The sequence below is a fragment of the Cebus imitator genome, unplaced genomic scaffold (genome assembly GCF_001604975.1).
Source record: "Cebus imitator isolate Cc_AM_T3 unplaced genomic scaffold, Cebus_imitator-1.0 Scaffold71, whole genome shotgun sequence".
Taxonomy (NCBI): domain Eukaryota; kingdom Metazoa; phylum Chordata; class Mammalia; order Primates; family Cebidae; genus Cebus; species Cebus imitator.
Genome location: NW_016107386.1, coordinates 5739390 through 5761836, shown reverse-complemented (window position 1 = coordinate 5761836; position 22447 = coordinate 5739390). Strand labels below are relative to the sequence as shown.

General features: G+C 49.1%; 1 protein-coding gene across 4 annotated transcripts in view; it reads left to right on the top strand.

Moving 5' to 3' along the window:
- The first annotated feature begins 6249 nt into the window (after nt 1-6249).
- Nucleotides 6250-22447, top strand: part of PPARGC1B (PPARG coactivator 1 beta) — a 120187-nt gene continuing 103989 nt past the window's right edge. For 2 of the 4 annotated variants that reach the window (XM_017531325.2, XM_017531324.2), the window contains exon 1: nt 6250-6412. In XM_017531325.2, the coding sequence (XP_017386814.1) occupies nt 6335-6412 (78 nt within the window). In that variant the 5' untranslated portion in view covers nt 6250-6334. The remainder of the gene's footprint in view (nt 6413-22447) is intronic. The other 2 variants (XR_001826130.2, XM_037739549.1) reach the window with 1 other exon arrangement.

Below are 22447 nucleotides of genomic sequence, written 5' to 3'. Positions count from 1 at the left end.
GCAGTCCTCCATTTCCTTCCTGTTACTTCTACTATTTTGGCTTGGGACGCCGCCCTCCCCTGGGCTCTTTTTCCAACTCCTAACTTGTCCCTCAACCCCTCAAGTCTCCAGCTCACCAGCTTTCTTCACGGAAGGACTTATTACACCCTACCAAGTTGCATGGTGACATGCAGTGCTCCCATGCACATTGCAGAGATCAGAGCTGTGAGTTACATGACAGCAAAGATTGCATCATGGTCCCTATTTGCAGACCTGTAGCATGGTACCTGGTACCTAACAGAATCTACAAATATCTGTTGAATCAAAGTATGAATAAGCATCATGGTGTCATTTTCCTATCTTTTGGATCACTAGGATAAATCCACCAAAGGAGCATTATTGATGACTTAGGATAATTAATGTAAACTTCATAGTCCTGTATAAACTGAATTTGATCCACACAAAACTTTAGGTCAGTTGAGACCAGCCTGGGCAACAGAGTAAGACCTTGTCTCCACAAAAAAAATAAATAAATAAGTCAGCTGGCGGTGATGTCATGTTTATTGTCTTTGCTATTTGGGAGGCTAAGCAGGGAAGATCACTCAAGCCCAGGAGCTTGAAGCTGCAGTGAGCTATGATAACATCACTGCACTCCAGTCTGTGTGACAGAATGGGACCTTGTCTCTAAATAAAAATATATAATTAAAAAAACTCTAGGTCAGGTATGACAGATAGGATGACTCTTACAAAGAAGCGGTTTTCCCAAGATCCCATAGCCAGTAAAAGACAAGTATAGAGAACAACAGGTACTCAGGTATTCTTTCCATCTGCTTGTCTTATTTGATAGGTGTCCTAAATTTAGTTTAGAAATTACTAAATACTATGTTGCCCTTTATGTCAGGTGACTATCTCTTTAAATGTTGCTGTTCTGGCCTGGCGCGGTGGCTCAAGTCTGTAATCCCAGCACTTTGGGAGGCCGAGGTGGGTGGATCACGAGGTCAAGAGATCAAGACCATCCTGGTCAACATGGTGAAACCCCGTCTCTACTAAAAATACAAAAAATTAGCTGGGCATGGTGGTGCGTGCCTGTAATCCCAGCTACTCAGGAGGCTGAGGCAGGAGAATTGCCTGAACCCAGGAGGCGGAGGTTGCGGTGAGCCGAGATCGCGCCATTGCACTCCAGCCTGGGTAACATGAGTGAAACTCCGTCTCAAAAAAAAAAAAAAAAAAAAATGTTGCTGTTCTGACATATATATATGTCATTCTAATGAGTGTGTGTATATATAGTATATATATGTATATATGTGTATATATATATATACACACACTTATTAGAATGATATATATTTATGTACATATTTACATATATATTAAATATATATATTTACAAATATATATTTATATAATTTGATAGATTCGTATCTCTCTAGGAAAAAAGAGCTCTCATCTCTGGGCCTTTGTTTGTCCGTCTATTAAATGGGCATAAGGAGGGTCCTGTGTAGGAACTTTTGCTCTAGGAGTAGATAAGGAACAAGCACACCTTTCCATCCCTATGTAATTTTGTTGCTCCCTTGCTCTGTGCAGTCATTTATGGGGCTGAGGAGGATGAATGAACAGCTCTTGCAAAACTGAGAAACAGTAATAGCTGACTTTATAGCTGCTAATGTCCCTTACCTGTTGACTTGAAAGCCCTTCAATCACTTGTAGTCTATGAAACAAAGTGATCTGCTATATATTTCCCCCACATGTGTTGGTGAGTTCATAGGAAGAAGAGGGCATTGCTAAACACAAAGAAGTGCCTTGCTTCATGGGTTTTCAAACATCAAAGGCCCTGGTCCTCGACTCTGAGACCCTCAAATGCTACCATCTAGCTGATGTCATTCTGAAGGATCAGCCCCGAGGAGAAGTTCACCCTATGGAAGCCACTTGAGCGCTCCACACACCATCTGAAGTCCTGGCTTCCAGTTCTGGCTCAGCCACTGAGGGGCCGTGTGACCTCAGCCACATTCCTCTACCTATATAGTGAAGCTGTTGGAAAACACTTTTCCACTGCCTCCTCCACAGTTCTAAAGTTCTACCATTCAATGGGAGGTGGAGATGGCTTTCAGAATCAACAATACAAAGCAGGCAGCTCTTTAGTTCCTCTTGGCCTGAGTCCCTGTCTCCTGGGTAGAAGTTGGGAAATAGATGAGCATCTGGCTCCCTGGCCTGGGTCACAGAATCATAGAATCATGGGTGGCTGGCAGGAAGCTTTTGCGTTTATCAAGACCCATGTCCTACCTCCCTCCCTCATTCAACAAAAATTTACTAAGCAGTGGCGTTGAATAGAATGTGGGCAGAGATGGCGGCTGTTGTGTTCACCAATTTATTCATGGCACCTAGAACAGTGGCTGGCACATAGTAGGTGCCCATTACATATCTACTGAATGATTTCGAGTCTCCTACAGTAGAGTCGCCTAAGGGAGCCTGTTAAGGGCAGATTCCTGGGCCCACCCTAGAACTAGTGAATTGGAATCTCTGATGATAGTGCCCAGGTGACTGTCATGCCTTCTAGAGTTTGAGAACAACAGCTGGATGTAATGTTTGAATAAAGCATTGTCTTATTATCGGAAAGGAGAAAATGCTGAGGTTTGAACTTTTGAGGATTTGTCGTTAGTGGCTAAAATATTCAAGTCAAATAGGTTCATTTGCTATAGCCATTTCCATGGAGCCTGGAGAGTGCTGGGCTTTGCACTAAGTATGCACAAGGCTCACTTTCACTGATCTTGAGGGAGGCAAGGCTGATAAAAAGGCAGAGAAGATAGGAGTGAAGCCACACAATGTCCAAGTTCGGCATTATGATTGCCCTTCGCTTCGAAGTTAGAAAACAGGAAATGCGCCACCCTTCTAGCTTCCCTGGGGAGGTTAGCTGGTTCATTTTTCACACTCCCTTTCCAGTGTCTGTGGCTTGGGCCAGTACAGACTTGGGTTCAAATTTGAGCTGTGTCTCTGACTTTGTAGTCTGGGGCCAACCACTTTGACCCCCTTTAAACATCTGTTTCTTCAGTCATAAAATGAACATCATGATTTACCCTACTGAGGGTTGCTGGAAGGATTAGAGATGCTATAAACTCAGGTGTTGGGCACATGGTCAGTACAGAAAAGCTCTAAGTTTTGGTTGATGTCCATAAACTGCCATGACATCTGGGCTGGAGGACTCTGCAGAGGTTCATCTAGGCTAGCTCCTTCATTTTATAGGTAGAAAAACAGCCTCAGAGAGGAGAAGCAAATGGCACAAGATCATCTAGCACCTCAGGGTTTTTGAGGGCTTTTTTTTTTTTTGAGATGGGGGTCTCAGGCTGGAGGGTAGCCATGCGATCATAGCGCACTGCAGCCTCAACCTCTGGGGCTCAAGTGATGCTCCCTTCTTAGCCTCCAACATAGTTGGGACCACAGGTGTGCATCCTAACATCTGGTTAATTTTTTTTTTTTGATTTTTTGTAAAGATGGGGTCTCCCTATGTTGCCGAGGCTATTCTCAAACTAGACTCAAGTGATCCTCCAGCCTCAGCCTTCCAGTGTTGGGATTACAGACATGAGCCACTACACCCAGGCCAAGGACTTTGAATCTCAATCAAGAACTTCGATTTTTTTCCATGGACCAGAGGAACTTCAAATTTTTCCATGAGGTTGAGACTCTGTGAGTGACCTGTGATGAAGGAATTTCTGGAACAATATGCTTTTGAAAAGGAGGCAAGATATCTCAGGTGAGGCCCTTTTGCACCTAAGTTTCTTGCCAGCCAGAAGCCTGCTGTGAGGATATAGTGATTGGTGAGAAAGTCTCTAACGTTTGGCAATGTGTGGCTTTTCTATGAACACAGGAGTTTTAAAAAGAAAAAGTCCCTCTGGGAAAGTGCTGTTGGGTCTTCTCTGGCAAGGCAGTAAATGGCACTGTAGCTCTGTAAGGCCCAAGGCAGAGATGGCTGGTTTTGGGGACACTCCAAGTTTGGCTTCCGGGCTATAAAGGACAAACCTCCAGTTGGGCCAGGTGGGGCCTGGAAGGGACATCTCTGGAAACCATCCCACAGGACTCTGACTCTGGTGCCCAGGGCAGTAGCAAAAAAATGGGGTCTGGGGAGAGTTCAAGTCCTTAGTGCTAACCGTGATGACACTGGTGATATTGGTGATGACTACAGTGATGATGGGCATTTCCTATCTGCAAGATTCAGGGCCAGGCTTTACATGGCTCTACATGAATTGCATTGTTTTGTTCAATCCATCCTCACAAGATCCCTGTGTGGAGCAGTGCCATTGCTATCCCCACTTTACAGATGAGGAAACTGAGGCTCAGAGAGGTTAAGTAAATGACCAAGGGCACATAGCTAGTTTGCACCAGGATTCAAATCTGAATATACTGGAGTCCAAGGTAAGCCTTAAGTGCTGGAAAAAAAGGCAAGTAACATTGGCCGGTGCCTTCAAGGGATCTATATTTCTTATTCTCATTTTAACAGATGGGAAACAGAAGAACAGAGCGCTTAGCATATTCTTCATGAGGTCAGGTGCTGTGCCAAGCACTTTACACATATTATCTCCTCAATCATCAAAACATCCCTATGAAGTAAGTAGTTTTTTGGTTCCCATTTGTGCAGATGAGGAAACCGAGGCCCGGGACTAAATGACTTGCTGTGGTTCCAAATCAGGCAGTGTGACTCCAGAGCCCACGCTCTTCACCTCCTGAATTGCTGGAAACTGGAACAAGATGTAGCAGGGCCTGAAACAGAACCCGGGACTCCTGACTCCTAGTCTAGGGCTCTGAGGCTAGATGCAGGCTCTCTGTTGGAGTGCATTGTTCCTTAAAAGCACACTGGCCTTAAGCCCAAAGAGTGAAATCACGCCCTGCGGTTCTGGGAACCTCAGACTGGAGAAGGAAGCTTTTGCCCTGGTGTTCAAGTCTGAGCAGGTGTGCCGGGGACTCTCCCTCTGTTTCCTTCTCCCACTGGAAGGGAGCCCTTGTAGGGTGGGCAGGGTGGGGCAGCTTTTATGAGTGTAAGGTGGGAGGAGGGCAGGAGGCAGGAGTGCCCAATAAAACTGACCTAAAGCTTCCCGCCTTCTTGCCTTCATCCCGGCAGTGCCCTCATCTCCTGTCTGGCACACAACAGGGCATGATGATGAGAGTTCAAGCCTGGAGTCAGGAGGTCTGAGCGCTGGTTCTGGCTCAGTCACTCCATGTGCACACTGACAGTGAGTTTCCTTTTCTGTATAATGTGTGGTGGTGGTGGTGGTAGAGAAAATTCTCCAGCTTTTTCAGTTAACACATCATTTAAGTGCCTACTGTGTGCCAGGAACTGCCGATACAGCAAGTACAAAAGCAGATTTAGGCCCGGCTTTCATGGTGTTAGAGTCTTGTAAGAAGAGATACAAAGATTAAGTCTTCACTGCAACAAATGTAAAATGGCAACTGTGACCAGCTTTTAAAGAAAAAAGGCCTGCCGATGGAGCGAAGGGAGCCCATGATGGGGGAGGTGGAAGGAGAGGAAATGGCTTGATGCCCTGAAGAGATTACCAGGTGAATGGCTGCTGGGTGTACAAGCTCGTTGTGAGTGGGCCCGAGGCTGGCAGGAGCCCAGCCCCTTCATGCATTGTGGGCCATGGTAAGAGAAGTCATTGAAGTTTTTGGGGGGTAGGGTGTTGGGGGACGATGGGAGAGAGAGAGATATGATCAGGTTTAACACAGAACATAAGCAAACGCACCCTTCAAGTGAAAGACAAAAATGCCACCTCCTCCAAGGAGCCTTCCTTGATTTTTCTGCTTTTGATCTATGGTATTTTTCCCTCTTTCTCTGGCCTGGTAACTTGGGTAGAGAAAGTCAGTCCTCCAGGGGAGTAAGGCCTGAGCTTTCTCTTCTTGCAACTGATGTGCCTTGTGGCTTCAAACGAGGTCCTTGTCTTCTTGAGCCTCAGTTTCCCCGCTGTGCAGAAGAAGCAGGTTGTCTCTCAGGGCCCGCCCAGCGCTAACGCAACGTGATTCGCTCTGGCAGGAGCGGGGGGCTGCCCGCATTGCTGCGCAGGCATCGGGCTGCTGGCTAGGGCACCGCCACCCGGCTTCCTGCGCTTTTCCCCCGGCTGAGGGCTGCTGGAGCCGGCCGCCGCGCCAGACGAGGCGCAGGAAAGTGGGTGAGCGACCCCCGGCTCCCGCGGGCGCCGCGCGGCCCCGCCCCCGCAGCCAGTGGCCCTGCGGCAGCCGGGGGCTCGAGCTCCGCCCTCCGCCTCCCGCCGGCCTCGCTCCCTCCTCCCTCCTCCCTTGCTCGCTCGCTGGCTCCCTCCCCCCGGGCCGGCTCGGCGTTGACTCCGCCGCACGCTGCAGCCGCGGCTGGAAGATGGCGGGGAACGACTGCGGCGCGCTGCTGGACGAAGAGCTCTCCTCCTTCTTCCTCAACTATCTCGCTGACACGCAGGTACGGCCGGCCGGGGCTTCGGGCCCGGGGCCAGGGGTGCTGAGCTGCGGGGGCCGCAGCCGCAGCCGCGGAGGCCGGTAGGCAGCGGTGGGCGCCCTGGGGAACTGGGGGTTCCAGGCTGCAGAGCCCCCCTTCCAGGCGCCCTGCGATGCGCTCTGTTACCGGGGCAGGGAGCCGGCGGTCTCCCCGCGCATGTTGGAGCGCTGGGGGCGCTACGGCCGCTGGGGAGGGTCTAGCCTTGGCCGCTTAGAGTCTGCCCCCCCGCGGGCAGAGCTGGGGGGTACCGCGCTTCCTTGGGCAGGTGGAGGCGCGCCACGGTGTGGGGTACCCTCAGGCAGTCGCTGGGTGCTGGAGGCGCGCCCTTAGCGCCCGGCACTTGCTGCCGTACTTTCACGTGGACTTGTGGCCCCGGCACGGGCGCAGCCTCTGTCTCCGGAGTCCTCTAGTCCTGCAGCCTCCAGTCCCCCGAGTGCTGTTGCTGGCCCCCCGCGGATGTCTACCCGAGCCCGCAGCGCGTAGTTTCCTGCCAGTTGCCGGCTAAAGGCACAGGGGTCTGCGGGGCACGTGGACATGCGGGCGGAGACGGCGTCTTCCTGGTTTCGCTATCCGGCGGAGCCCCCTGGGGGAAAAAGCCAGGCAGGATGGGGGCGGAAGGACTGTCTGGGGGCGCCTGGGTCCCCCTGCGGCGCGCGGTCCCGGCGCGCGCTCCACGATGCAGGGGGAAGGGAAGGCGAGGCGGAGTCCCAGGCTCTGGCTGAGACCGGGAGCCCCACTGGCGACACGCGCGTGACAGGAGAGAGTGCTCTGGTGTGCCGCGGGGTGGGGGGAGGCGAGGAAGCTGGTGGCTTGGAGACTGGGAGAAGGGTGCTGCTGGGACAAGCAGCCACCAAAAATGTCAGCACGAGGTGTGCGCGCCCCCCACCCCTTCCCCCATTTTCCCCACCCAATGCCTGTTGCAAGCATAAAGTTTGGCTCCAGAGTTAGGGCTTTTTCTCTGGGCGCCCGGCTGCGGGTCACCGGGAAGCTGGGGTTGCAGCGGAACATCTGAGGAGCCCCTGGGTGCTGGCACACGCCTGGGCACGGAGAGGGGCAGCCGGGCGGAACCGGGCGCGGCTCGCGGGGGCTGATTTAGTACCTGGAGTGGGAGCGCCGGTGCCGGCCCGTTTTGCATAACAGTGGAAGGGAGGGGGAAGGCGGAGATGGGGGGAGGGAGGTGGGAGGAGAGAGAGGGAAACTTTGCTTCTTGTTATAATCTGCCAGTCTTTGGGCGGCAGCGGCTGTCATGGGACCGGGTGGGCGGGGAGAGGCTTGCAAGCTGACTCCTTGCGGTGAAACGCGACTTGGAGGGGACGCCGCAGCCTAGACGTTCAGCTCCGGACGGACTCCGGGTGGCGACTTCAGGCTGGCTGCTGGGACGGCGCGGCGTGGCAGGAAGCCCGCCACGCGGGAGGCAGGCAGGCCCTGGCCAGCTGCAGACGCCGCTGCGTAGGGGAGCCGCGGGGCCGCGTGGTCGGTGGCAGGCACGCTCGGGTGGGTTCACGGTAGAGGCCGGAGGGGCCGGTGGTGTGTGATTGCACTTCTCGAGGTCGGGGGAGTGTGTGGTGAGCGGGTTGCGCGTGCGGGTGTGTGTGTGTGTGTGCGCGCCGGGCGCGTACCTTTACCTCTGACGAAACTGCGGTGGAGCTCCAGCCGCCGTCGCCAGGCTCCGTCACACGCCCCGCGCCGGTGTCTGCGCCGAAGGCGGGGTCCCAGCCTCCGTACTCCCGGAGCCGAGAGCTTGGGGTTAGGGGGACTAAGTTCGGGAGGAGGGGCAGCGTCTCTCCAGGGAAGATTCTGTCCCCAGATCTCGCAATTGCCTGGGGGCGTCTCCTAATCTCTCCGCTGAAATGCGGATGAGGAGGGAGGCCTGAAATAGCCGGAGACTCCTTCAGGGACCCATGGCAAGAACTGTCCGCTTTGGACCGTACCCCGGATTTAAACTCCATCTTCAGTGTTTGGCTTAGCAATGATTAATTATTTTGCCCTTTTAGCCACCTAGCGAGCCTAGCTAGCAGAAATATTTCACCTAAGGAAACTAGAAAATTGAGTAATCAGGTGTCAGCAGGAACAGTGCAGTGAAAGTTAATCTGGGACATTTGCCTTTTTTATTTAACCACATGACAGCCCAAGGATCTTCTGGTGATCTTTGCCGGCCCAACTTGGGAAATGTAATTGATAGGATGAGCTTTGAGCCGCCCCTAGAAGGCTCGCACAGCCCAGCCGGAAAAGGACCTGGGCGGGCCCAGCGTGCGCCTCCTCATTTTACAGTTGGGGAAAGAGGCTGCGAGGAGTGAGCGGCTTGTACGGGACCACGCAGCCAGAGGGTGACAGAGCCACCCAGGGCTCCTGACTCCAGGTCCTGTGTGTTACCTCGAAATAGCACTGGACTTGGAGTCAGAAGGCCTGAGTGGAGTCACCTTCCCCACTCTCTGGCTGGGTGACCCTGGGGCAAGCCATTTGAACTCTCCGAGCCTCATTTCCTCCATCTGTCAAATGGGGCTGGTGGTGCCGCAAGAGAATCCAATGGCCTGGTGGTGGGGGTGAGCCGTGTTTGCATGTGAGATGTTCTGGTTGTGCCTGCAACCCTCTCTCCTCCCCCAACCTTTCCCTGACCCGCCCCTCCTCCCTCTCTCTTTGGGAGCTTTGGGGACAGTGGATTAAATGGCAATTCATTGTCTCGGTCCCAAAAGATTGTTGTCTTCGGTGGCTATTCCAGGGTTAGATTTAGAGGCAGGACTTCTGTTTAGGATACTTAACTTTTACCCATTGGGGCCAAAGTACAGAAATTTAACAGAACAAGGATTGCGAAAGTTTCTTGGAAAACTTTGAGGCATGGATCCCAAAGGACTGTGGGTGGCTTCACCTTTGCTCAGGCTGTGTCCAGGCCGGAGTGCCCTCACCCACCCGTCCTGCATGGCCTTCTCCTTTGGTAGGCCCTCCCAGCCCGGCGAGCCCTGCTTTCTCTCCTCTGGTTTTCTGCATCTGTGTTATACAACCAGGCACTTTGTGTGAGTCTGGTGTCCAGTAAGATTCTAGCACTAGAGTTGTGGCTTTTATCCTTGTGCCTGCATGGCACCTGTCAGCATGCTGAGCTGTGTTCCTTTGCTTAGCCCTTGGCTAGGCACATGGATTACAGACAGGAGTGCAGCTGTGTCCTGCCAAGCAGAGGCTCCCAGGCTGGCAGGGGAGACAGCTGGGCAGCGAGTTATGGGAGAGAGGAATGCAGAGGGCTGCAGCTGTGGGCAAAGGCTTAGGCCCCAAAGGCCACACAGCAAGCCCACACTAATGGGCTATTTGAAGTCGCTTACGGCATCAGTCAGACGCACAAAATGTCAGAGTTGGCGGGAATTTTAGAAATCATCTGTTCCAACCCCTCATGATTTAAAAATATTTATAGAATTGTTAGAAAATGCTGCCAAGCATAAAGAAAAAAAATTAGAAATATGTAACATGACCCAAAGATAACCACTATTGTGATGTATATTTCTAGACTGTTTCTTTCTTGTTCATCTAGATCACATCTTGTTCTTAAAAAAATAGAGTCGCCAGGGTCAGTGGCTTACCCCTGTAATTACAGCACTTTGGGAGGCCAAGGCAGGTGGATCACCTGGGGTCAAGAGTTTGGCACCAGGCTGGCCAACATGGTGAAACCCCATGTCTCTACTAAAAATACAAAAATTAGTTGGGTGTGGTGGCACACACCTGTAATCCCAGCTACTCGGGAGGCTGAGGCAGGAGAATTGCTTGAACCCCGGGGCGAGGGGTGGGTGGAGGTTGCAGTGAGCCGAGATTGAGCCACTTCACTGCAGCCTGGGCAAAAGAGTGAAACTCCGTCTCAAGAAAAAAAAAGGGAGGTCATCCTGAATATACTGATTTGTAACTTGGAATTGCACTGTTTTGTAATTTGTTTTTTTTTTTTTCCTCCTCCAAACAATATGCTGTAAGCATCTTTCCACATCAGTAAATATTCTGCTTAATATCTTAATGGTTATCTAATGTTTCATTGAGGATTGAACTGAATGTATTTAATCAATCTTTTACTCATTTAAGTTGTTTAATTTTTTTATTTTGCTATGGTAAGCAGTGCTAAAATGAATATCTTTGTGTGTATCTCTTTGTTCTTTCCTTTATTCCTAGAAGTGAAATTACTCCACCAAAAAAACTGTGCAGGCATTTTGTAAACCCATTCCTGGATTGCCTTCTAGAAAGATTGTACTTATTTGCACACCAGCATGGTCTGGGAACATCTGGTTTCCTATATCCAGACGACTGTTTGATGTTTTCATTGTTTTTCATTTTCACCAGTCTGTTCGTCAATAAATTCTATTACCCTTATTGTTTTAATGTGTATTTATTTGATTGCTTGTGATGCTGAACGTTTTCCCCATATGATCATGGGCCATTTGTGGTTCTGTGTTTCTGACCTTGGCCCATTTTGCTCTTGGTATCCTGTCCCCTCGTTGTCCTAAAGCTGGGACTGAGCACCCAGAACGGGCCCCTGCCACATGGAGAAATGAGAAAATGGCTCCAAACACCCCTTGGAGCCAAGGCCAACTTCCTTTTCAAATTAGTTTGTGGGTTTGGACAAATGTATAGTGTGTGGGAACAGGTTGAAGTGTAGCCTTCACTGGGTGAATTTCCCCATTCTTCATCTGTATGAGACCAGGGCGAGTAACTTCTTCACCTGAGCCAGAGGGGTCATGTTCACCAGAGACCTGGGCTCCATTTTCGTTGGGATTCCCTGGCTGGTGCTAATGATCAGGATGCCTGTGAAACCCAGGAAAGGCAATGGCCCAGCAGCGGGGCCCCAGGGGCTCATATTTCCCCTTTACCTTGGGCCCTCCTCTCCCCAGCTGGTACAGGCCAGGCAGACGTTCCACTATGCCACGTGAGTCACCCTCTTCCTTCTTCCTCTGGAATAATAGAAGAAAGACTCAAGGCGCAAGTGAGAAGCAGCCTTCCAAAGGGGACTCAGGCTTGGAAATGCATAACAAGAACATTGCAGCGTTGATTCTTGTCTTCTCCTTCATCATTGTCATCATCAGTGATGTTTACTGAGTATCCCCTAGACCCCATGCAGTTTTCTTAGCCTTCTGTTTGCACTACTACATTTCATTCTCAGAGATTGTGCAAAATGTAGGTGCTGTTGCACAGTTGTACAGATCTTACAGTTTCAGAGAACTCACTGACTTGTGGAAGACTAATTAATTACCTTTGAGTAAGTAGAAGAACCAGCATTGGTGGGCAGTGTTCTCAGACCACTTGACTCCAAGCTCCTTGAAGACAGGGACTACTCTCAGTTTTTGTTCTTCATTGTTTTCTAGCACCTTGAGCAAATGAAGGCACATTGATTGTACAGAAAGAATGCAGAACTCTTAAATCCCTCTGCTTCTCTAGGCCTGAGTTTCTCAATCCCTGAAATGAGGATAATAGGCCTTAACTCTCAGGGTTGGGAGTGAAATAATACAGTGTATCTAAAATGAGCGTTAACCTGCTGCTCATGAAACTTGGAATAATTCTCTCTTCGAAGCACTTTTAGAAGGACAGGATTAAGTATGAAGCTAATTTTCATGCATGCAATCTTTTTTTTTTTTTTTTTGCGTAACAAAGAGAAGCATAATTTTTATTATGTGAGGGTGAAGGGAACCCAAATAAAGTCATTTGGAAGAAAACGATCAGGGTCAGTTTCTGTCTGTCTTCCTTCAAGGTAGTCGGAGTGCCTCACATCCATCCCACTGACACTCAGCTGATGCAGAATCGCTTGGATTGTCCTTTCTGTTCTTTTCCCCTTCTGATCTATGTTTTTTTTCCTGTTCATAACTAGATTCCTGCTGTTACTACCAAACAGATCTTTGCCACACTAGACTTTGTCTTAGCCCTGATGGCAGATCAGTCCTCTTGGAGTGCAGTCTGACATCACTCTTTTGCTTACATGTCTCCCATGGCTCCCCAGTACTTTTTTTTTTTCTTTTAAGACTTTATTATTTTAGAGCAATTTCAGGCTCACAGCAAAATTGAAAGGAAGACACAGAGATTTGCCATCTCTGTACCCTTCCCCCGCAATGTGCATAGCCTCCCCCATTATTAATATCCCCCACCAGAGTTGTAGATTTGTTATAATTGATGAACGTACATTGATACATCATGGTCACCCCAGAGCCTGTAGTTTATGTTAGGGTTCCCTCTGTGGGTTTGGACAAATGGAAAGTGACAGGTATCCACCATGGTGGCACCACACAGAGTAGTTTCTTATGCTCCTAGAAATCTTATGCTCCACCTTTTCGTTTCTTCTGTCCCCCAGCTCCTGACAACCACTGATCTTTTTACTGCCTCCACAGTTTTGCCTTTTCCAGAATGCTGTATAGTTGGAGGCATGCAGTATGTAGTCTTTTCAGGTTGGCTTTTTTTTTTTTCACTTGCTGATAGGCATTTAAGGGTCCTCCACGACTTTGATGGCTTGATAGCTCAGCTGTTCAATATTTTAAAATTAAAGCCTAACCTGAAACCTGATTTCTGAGGCCCTTCAGGTACTTTAAGTTGGAGAGTTAGGCCCTTGACTTTATCTTGAGCTGTCTGCTTTTACTTTGGGATCCTGTACCTCCCCAGGAAAACCCTGATTTTTCCTTCTGGAGGCTTAGACTCAGCTGCTCTTTTCTGTGTCCTCCGTCTCCATTTCCATGATTCATCCTGCGAGCCCTGCTCACCAAGCATCATTTTGGCGATACTTTCTCCCTGCCCTCCAAGCCAGCTGTTCCATCATCTGTGTGGCAGTACGCAGGGCTAGCAGAGCACTGACCTTGAAATCCCCTTACTGGGTTTGAGTCTTGGTTCTGTGACTTGCCAGCTTCGAGGTCTTTGGCAGGTCACGTAACCTCTCTCAGCTTCCATTTCCTCAAGTGGGACAATATGATGATTAAGATTGTTGTGAAAAGGCTAGGCGCGGTGGCTCACGCCTGTAATCCCAGCACTTTGGGAGGCCGAGGCGGGTGGATCACCTGAGGTCAGGAGTTTGAGACCAGCCTGGCCAACATGACGAATCCCCGTCTCTACCAAAAATACAAAAATTAGCTGGGCATGGTGGTGCATGCCTGTAATTGCAGCTACTTGGGAGGTTGAGGCAGGAGAATCACTTGAACCGGTGAGGTAAAGGTTGCAGTGAGCCGGCATCATGCCACTACACTCCAGCTTGGGTGACCGAGTAAGACTGTCTCAAAAACAAAACAAAACAAAACAAAAAAACAAAAAAGATTGTTGTGAGGAGTCAATGCAAATTGAATGACAACATGGATTTAAAGCACGTAACACATGCCTGGCATATAATAAGCACCAAATAGTAGATATACATATCTGTTCTCATATAGATCACATTAAGTGTTAGGAAATCACTCTTGGAGGTTAAGCTCCCCAAAGGCAAGGATTGTCATTCATTTCATCCCCCTTGTTTTCCACCGCAATGAATAGATCAGTGCCTGAAACATAACAGACATTTAATCAGTCCTTACTGAGTGAATGAATGTGCTAGACTATGAGCCTCTTCAGGGCAGATACTGTTTCTTGTTTAATATCTTCAGTCCATGTGTTCCTGAGAAGGGAAGGGCTAATACAAGTCTGATGGAATCAGCTGGAATGTCCTCTCCTCACCACCAGCCCTGTCATTTTAGTGTATTCGTAGCCTACCTGAACTTTAAGCCCCCTCTTGAAAGGCTGTCCTCTCTGGAAAGCCTCGAAGCTAACTTGTGCTGCTTCCACCACCCACGTGACATGTGCCACTTTCTATCCCATGGTATCTGGTGTGTGCTTTTAATCCTACAACTGGACTGAAAGCTCTGGGAGGACAAGAAATTATTTTTATCCTGGGCTAGCACTGTGGTTGCCCAGAAGAGTGTTTTATATGTTTCAATGTCAGATTCTCTGAAAGGAACTTTGTATTTGAAACATTTGACTATGGAAAATGTCAACTCAGGCAGAAGTAGACAGTAGAGAGAACAGTATGGTGAATCCCCATCCCCCCATCACCCAGCGTCCACTGTTAAAGATGTGCAGCCACTCTTACTCCATGTCATTTCATCTGTGACTATTTCATTGCGTATCTGAAGAGACTTCTTAGTGCTATTGCATGGATTTCTCCCAATAACTGTGAGGTTGGCTTTCCCCTTTTGTAGGTGATGAAACTGAAGCGCAGGGAGGTTGGGTCAGTTGCTCAGGGTCTCGAAGCTAGTGAGGAGCTACCCTGGGATTTGAACCTTGGCTATGAGCAGCTCTCTCTCCTTGCAGGCTTGGGGCAGGGGTCCTTGGAGATGTCAGGTTCACCTTGCCTTTTCCAGAAGAGAGGACATTGAGGTCCAGCTGCTTAGCTGGAGGAGACCCAGGCCTGACTCCCCGGCAGGTCCATTTCCAGTGTCAGGTCTTGGGGGGTGTGGTGGGCCTTAGCTCTTGGGGAGGGCCAGGGTGGGTAGCCCTCTGAGAGACACCATTGCCCTGGGTGGCTGTGGGACCCTGGGGCAAGGTCTCCCACCACATCTGGACAGACGGCATTTTCTTCCTACTCTTGTCATTCCCAAAGGTCCCACTGCACCCCTTGCAGTTGACCATGAGTTCTCTCATGAGATGCTCAGACTTACCCAGTGAGGGAGGCAGAGCCGAGGGGTCAGCAACTGGGCTCACAGAGCTCAGAGAGGAAGGGCCTGGCCTGAGGTCACCCAGCTGGGCTGGACACAGGGTTGACAGGCTCTTGGTGGCATCTGGGCTCCTGCGCTTGCACCCTGCCCTTTCCTCAGGGTAGAGACCAAATTACCACCCAGGTCTAGAGTAGGAGACCAGAGACAAGACCTGAGAGACTTTCACAAATGGTAGGATAAAGTCATTGATTAATTACCCTCAAAGGCCTGTAATGACTGGTGTTTTAGGTAAGAAAACAAACATTTGCCTTAAGTGTTTTAGTGGCTGAGAAGGCTCTGAATTGTAGGAGTGAGATCTGCTTGGGGCAAAGCCCTGTGAGCTTGGCAGAGAATTTCTTTGGGCCTTCTTTTTCTATCTAGGAAATGGGGCCCACAGTAGAATATACTATGAAGGGTTTTAGTGAAGAATAGTTGAGGCAGTATCTGTAAAGTGTTCAGAAATGCTCAATGAGTAGAAACCCTTGTTAATATTAAAGAGACACATGTAATGCCGACCCTACCATTTGTCTTCCCGCTGAGCTCCTGGTCCTTGATCTAGTCAAGGCCCCGAGGTTCCTCTTGCAGAGCATTTTTTCCTCTCTACTTCTGGGGCAGGTGACGAGGGTTCCCATCCAGCCTTAGCAAGTGTCACAATACTGACTTAGGAACCACATCTAATGAGATGCCACTTGAAGAGAGGAGAAGAAATACCCCATAGTGGTTAAGAGCTCTGGGCTTTGGAGTTTTAACTGCCTATGGTTTAAATCAGGGCTCTATGACTTACTAGCTGTGTGACCTTGAGCAAGTATCTTAACCTCTCTGATCCCAGTTTCTTCATATATTATTTCCCAAATTGGGGATAATAATAGTATTCTTTCTGTAGGATAACTTAAGATAGCTGCAGCCGGGCACGGTGGCTCATGCCTGTAATCCCAGCACTTAGGGAGGCCGAGGAGGGCGGATCACCTGAGATCAGGAGTTTGAGACCAGCCTGGCCAGTATGGTGAAACCTCATCCCTACGAAAAATACAAATATTAGCCGGGTATGGTAGTGCATGCCTGTAATCCCAGCTGCTTGGGAGGCTGAGGCAGGAGACTCGCCGGAACCCAGGTGACGGAGGTTGCAGTGAGCCAAGATCGTGCCATTGCATTCCAGCCTGGGCAACAGGGTGAGACGCCATCTCAAAAAAAAAAAAAAAAAAAAAAAAGGATAGCCGCAGATAACTCTGGCAGCATCACCTGACATATAGTAAGCACTCAATAAATGGTAGTCACTAGGATGATGACAACGATAATGATGTAAAATATAAAACATACAAATGTCAATTTGAGCTTTCTGGGAGTTGGGAGTCCCTAGAGACCATCTTGCTTAATGCCCTTACCTTGAAGGGAGGAATCAGACTAGAAACAGACCAGAGGATGCCTTCAGGTCACTCAGCAGTGGCAAGACAGAGCCCTGGGCTGCTTTCTGCTTGGCCAGGGCGGGCTCTGAGTAGCTGGGACTCAACTGTCTGGGATCCACTGTCTGGGAACTCAGCCGGGCAAGCTCTGCTTGGCTGAGAGATAGATGCTCCCGACAGTTCTGCAGCCGTATTTTTTCCTTGTGATTGCCTGGCAGAACACAGTCATTTAGCAGAGGGAAGGCGAGGAGATGTTAGAAACCAACCAGGCCCTGAGCAGTTGCAGCAGCCGGCCCACGAGTCACTCCCTGATGTTGCCATGGCAAACAGCCTTGGCAACGTGGCTGCTCGCGCCTTTATTTCTGGTCTCAGGCTCTCTGCAAGGAAGTGTGGTACCCAGAACACTGGGGAGGGCCCTGCTCTGGATCCTTGGTACTAAGGGCAACTCGGCCTTCATGCTGCTAGCAGTCCCAGACCACAGCAAACCCTGCTCAAAACACCTCAAAACCCTGCATGACTGGTAGAAGCAGACTACTGGGAATGGGTTTGAGGCTTCAAATGCCCATTTTTCTGACTATCCATCTATTTGTCAAATACTGTGTGTGGCAATGCCATACTGTTCCCACTGCTGTAAGAGCACAACCACATAATATTCTTAATATGAACCCTGGTGTTAAGGGTTCCCAGGCAGGCCTTATCTTCAACCACGTCCATGATGATGACGACGATGGTGAGATCAACAGCTACTATATCCCCTTCAAGAGATCAGGCCCTGTGTCATATCCTTCATGTGTGTAATCACATTTAATCTCAGAGGAACCCCATGAAGCAGTCCCTCTGCTATTCCCATTTTACAGGTGGGCGGACCTAGATCAACCCCAGAGTTTGTGGCGCAGGTGCTGTTCTGCAGCTCCTCCCCTATACCAGGCAACCATGAGGGTCCCACCATGAAGTGTCTGCCCCTCCCACCTGCACCGGCACACTGCAAGGCTCAGCTCAAGTGATGCCTGCTGTAATTGCCCCCTCTCAGAACTGGCCCTTTTGCTCTGCGATCCCCACAGTCTGCTACAGACTCTTTCTGGTCCCTGCCTTCCCTCAATACTCTGCCACTCTGGTGAGTTTATTTCTGCCCTCCAGCCATCCCAAAACAAAACAGAAGGGCAAACTGGCTAAGGAGGAGAGCTTTGACTGTGCTGAGGAGTTTGGACTTGGCAGGCAGTGGGGAGTCAGCAAAGAGTTTTATTATTGTTGTTCATTACAGTAATAACATAGAAGAGCCAACACTTAGAGACCTCTTGGTATATGCCAGGTACTAAGCTAGGGTCTTTACGTGCTTTATGTTGTTTAATCAGCTATTGGTGAGGTTGGCAGTATGGCACATGAGAAAACAGACTTGGAGAAGTTCAGTGACTTTCCCCAAATCACCTAGCTAGGAAGTAGCAAGGCTGGGATTTGAATCTAGAGCACATGGTCCTAACCACTGCAGTGTGGCTAATCTTGCTAAGCACACAGAAAGGACTGGAATGGGGTAACAGGAGGTATCTGTGGTGTGGCTGGGGTGGGTGGTGGGGCCTGTACCCTGCCTCAGCTGTGGGGCTCAGTGGAAATCACTATATATAGGTAAGAGGGCAGGGGGCTCAGAGTGGTGCCCCCACAGCCAAGATGCAGGGTACAGAAGAGGTTTGTATGGGGAGAACACCCATTTATTAGTGCCCACTGTGTGCCAGGCCTGTTCCCTACTCTGGTCTTCCTTGGAGCCTGGTTAAATGTAAACTGTAGCCTCAGCCCTTTATAACCTTTGTTTATGTGGTTTTTTTTTTTTTTTTTTGGGACAGAGTTTTACTCTGTCACGCAGGCTGGCGTGCAGTGGTGCGACTCAGCTCACTGCAACCTCCGCCTCCCGGGTTCAACTGCACCCTCCGCCTCCCTTTAATCTCAGAGGAACCCCATGAAGCAGTCCCAGTGCTATTCCCCTTTTACAGCTGGGCGGACCTAGGTCAACCCCAGAGTTTGTGGCACTGGTGCTGTTCTGCAGCTTAAGTGATTCTCCTGCCTCAGCCTCCTGAGTAGCTGGGATTACAGACGTCCACCACCACGCCCGGCTAGTTTTTGTATTTTTAGTAGAGATGGGATTTCTCCATGTTGGCCAGGCTGGTCTGGAACTCGTGACCTCAGGTGTGTTGCCTGCCTTGGCCTTTTAAAGTGCTGAGATGACAGGCATGAGCCACCACGCCCTGCCATATTTATTCTTTTTTTTTTTTGAGACGGAGTTTCGCTCTTGTTACCCAGGCTGGAGTGCAATGGCACGATCTCGGCTCACCGCAACCTCCGCCTCCCAGGTTCAGGCAATTCTTCTGCCTCAGCCTCCTGAGTCGCTGGGATTACAGGCATGTACCACCATGCCCAGCTGATTTTTTGTATTTTTAGTAGAGACGGTGTTTTACCATGTTGACCAGGATGGTCTCGATCTCTTGACCTCGTGATCCACCCGCCTCGGCCTCCCACAGTGCTGGGATTACAGGCTTGAGCCACCGCACCCGGCTTGCCATATTTATTCTTTACTCTTCCCTCTTCTCTACCCAGTTGGGACTGGAGCTCCCTAAGGAAAGGGACCTTGTCAAGCTGGTTTTCCATCAAATTCCCCAGTGACTTAACAGTCCCTGGCACACTGTAGGCTCCAATAAATAGTTGTTGGATGACTGAACGATGAGCAAACGCTGTTCGATCTTTCACAACAATTTGCCTGTTTGCCTGACCCCAGAGGTCCTTCTTTGTGCCTGGAGTCGTGTCAGAATTTGTGGGTGAGGTGAGTGTGGCAGTATCATACCAGTCCCCACAAGGATTCCCTTGCCTTTGTCACCAAGATAAGACTTGCACACAATGGATCAAAGGCAAACACTTGGTGGAGCCTCCAGAACCCACTATCAGAATACACCTCCAGCGCACAGATCTTTGTGGAATAATAAATCCCTGCTAGGAAGCCAGTCTTTCCAGGTATGGCCCTGCCTCCGCTGGGGAGGGGCTCAGAGTTTCAGGAGTCTTGGTATCTGCAGGGAGATGTCTGGTCAAATGTCCCCACATCTTCCCAGGGGATTGAAACTAGCACCTTACACTAGGCCTCATACCCATGACCCATCCACTTACTAGGCAGGCTGTCTGCACTCATGAGGAAGGAAGAGAAATTCAGGGAGGTGAAGGGGCAAGAGAGGACTTGGGGACCAGTGACCACAGTGCCCAGCCCAAGAAGGTTAACCCCATGCTGTGTGGATCTTCCCTTGCTTGGAATCCCCTCATATGTTGCACCCGGTACCTTTCCTCCTTAGGGCCATTTTGCTCTTAATTTGCACAGGGTCCTTACAAGCTTGGCAGCCATGTCAAGGCCTCATGACATGAGAGGCAGCACATTGGTTCTGTTAGTGTGTGGCTATCTACATAGCCTACCATGGGGTGAGAGGCAAGGTTCTACCAGAGGCAGACACATGGGCTGTGGCACCGAAGCCAACTTGGGGCCTATTAGTGAGGGGCTGAGGGGTCCTGCACACCTGTCTTGTTCCCAAATACATTACTATGCGAAAGTGCAAAGCTCATTGGTGATGAAGCCAGTCTCTGAGGAAAGGTACATTCTGTTCAGCGTTCTCTGAGAAAGCAAGAAAGTGTGAAGTACATTTTGGAATTACCATCAAAAATAGGAAGTCTATCAAAAGCAGGCAAAAGTTTCAGCATTCAAAGTTATTTATAAACTTTGCATATTGTGAGCATACATAATTCCTTGATGATGCCAGATGAATGAGTTAGTCTAGCCATCAAGCTTTCTTTGAAAGTTAATGCAATCTCTAGGTATTGCCTTTTATGTTTCCAAGGCTGCATAGGATATTAAGTAGTTGGGCAGTAGATAAATGCTGATTGGCCTCAAGAAACATTGGCACTTAGTGATTCATCAGAGCTTGGGCTTTAGAGTCTGTTTGATTCAAATTTTAGCTTTGTGACTTTTTTTTTTTTTTTTTTTTTTTTTTTTTTTTTTTTTTTTTTTTTTTTTTTTTTTTTTTTTTTTTTTTTTTTTTTTTTTGAGACAAGGTCTCACTCTGTTGCCCAAGCTGGTGTAATCAAGGCTCACTGCAGTCTCAACCTCTTGAGCTCAAGGGATCTTCCCACCTCAGCCTCCTGAGTAGCTAGGACTAAAGGGATGTGCCCCCCACCACACCTGGGTAATTTTTTACTTTTCGTAGAGAGAGGATCTTGCTATATTGCCCAGGCTGGTCTCAAACTTCTGGGCTTGAGTGATCCTATTGCCTCAGCCTCCCAAGGTGCTGGGATTACTGGCGGGAGCCACTGCGCCTGGCCAGCTTTGTGACTTTTTAGTTGTGTGATCTAAGGAATTAGCTGCTCTGTGCTCTAGTTAGCCAGCTCCCAAATGGAAATGATAATAGGACTTACCTGCCAGGCTTGGTAGAACTAATCAGTGGTTTTCAGCCATGAGTGCACATCAGAATCAACTCCGTAGTTTAAAAAAATCGTAATTACACATCTGGGGCTGTCCCAGACCTATTGAGTGAGAATCTTTGAGAGTAGGCCCTTGAGCTCTGTCTTTAAAAAACTCCCTCTGATGACACCCCTGCTTTGGTGCTAAAAATCAGGTACTATTCATAGAGTGTCTGTCATGAACTCTGCCCATTCCCTCCGCTTTTCTTTCCTGCCTCAGTGTGGAGCACAGGCTAGCATTTAGGATGTGAATGACCAGGGAACAGATCGAAAGCTGCTTTATAACAATGCCTGTGTAGAGCAGGGCAGTTTCTTTATCAGGTATTTCCATTGGATCTTCACATCAATCTTATGTCATAGGCAAAAGGAGTATTCCTGTTTTACAGATGGGGAAATAGAGGTCCAGAGAGTGACTTGGTAGGATCCTGCCAGTAATCAGTTTTCACATATTTGTCTTTGTTCCTGTGTTTGTCCTCCATGATCCTCAATCCCACAACCACATATGGGACAGCGCATAGGAGGTGAGGGGATTAGGATTACTTTAAGAGGTGAGTAGGCTGGAAGAGAGGAAGAAGAAGGCAGCTTGAGAGAACACAAGTCACCTGCAGACTCCCAGACCAGTGACAGTTTGATTTATCAGGACCTTTAAAGATCAGGGGGGGTACTGGCCATGGTCCCAGACCATGAAGGAGCTGAGGAGTAGCAACAGAACTAGAATCCACTTCTGATGCCCAATTGACTGCCATCCCAGCTCTGTGTGCTGCTTCTACAGTGAGGTCAGGGTGCAGCTCCACTGATAATAGAATTAGTTTTCTAGCCAGTGTAGTGAGGCCTTTGCACATGCTGTTCCCTCTGCCAGGAATGCTCTTCCCAGGCATTGCCATGGCCTGCTGCTTCCTCACCTCCTTCCAGTCCTGCCAGGTGCCATCTCCTCAAATGACTGCCATTCTACTTTCTGTCTCTATGATTTTGGTTGTGGTACGGTTTCTTATATAAGTGGAATCACAGTATTTGTCTTTTTGTGGCTGGCTTATTTCACTTAGCATAATGTCATCAAGGCTTATTGCTGTTGGGGCATATGTCAGAATTTTCTTCCTTTTTCAGGTGGAATAATATTTCACTCAATATGCCACATTTTGCTTATCCATTCATTTGTTGATGAACACTTGAGTTGCTTTCAGATTTTAGCTATCGTGAATGATGATGCTGTGAACATGGGTGCACAAACATCTCTTGGAGACCCTGCTTTCAACTCATTTGGGTATGTGCCGAGAGGTGGAATTGCTAGATTATATGGTAGTTCTATCGTTAATTTCTTGAGGAAGCACCATGCTGTTTTCCACGGTGGCTGTACCATTTAACATTCTCACCAACGGTGCACAAGAGTCCCAATTTCTCCATATCCTCTTTAACACTGTTTTCTGTTTGTTTGTTTTTTCTTTTTTTTTTTTTTTTTTTTT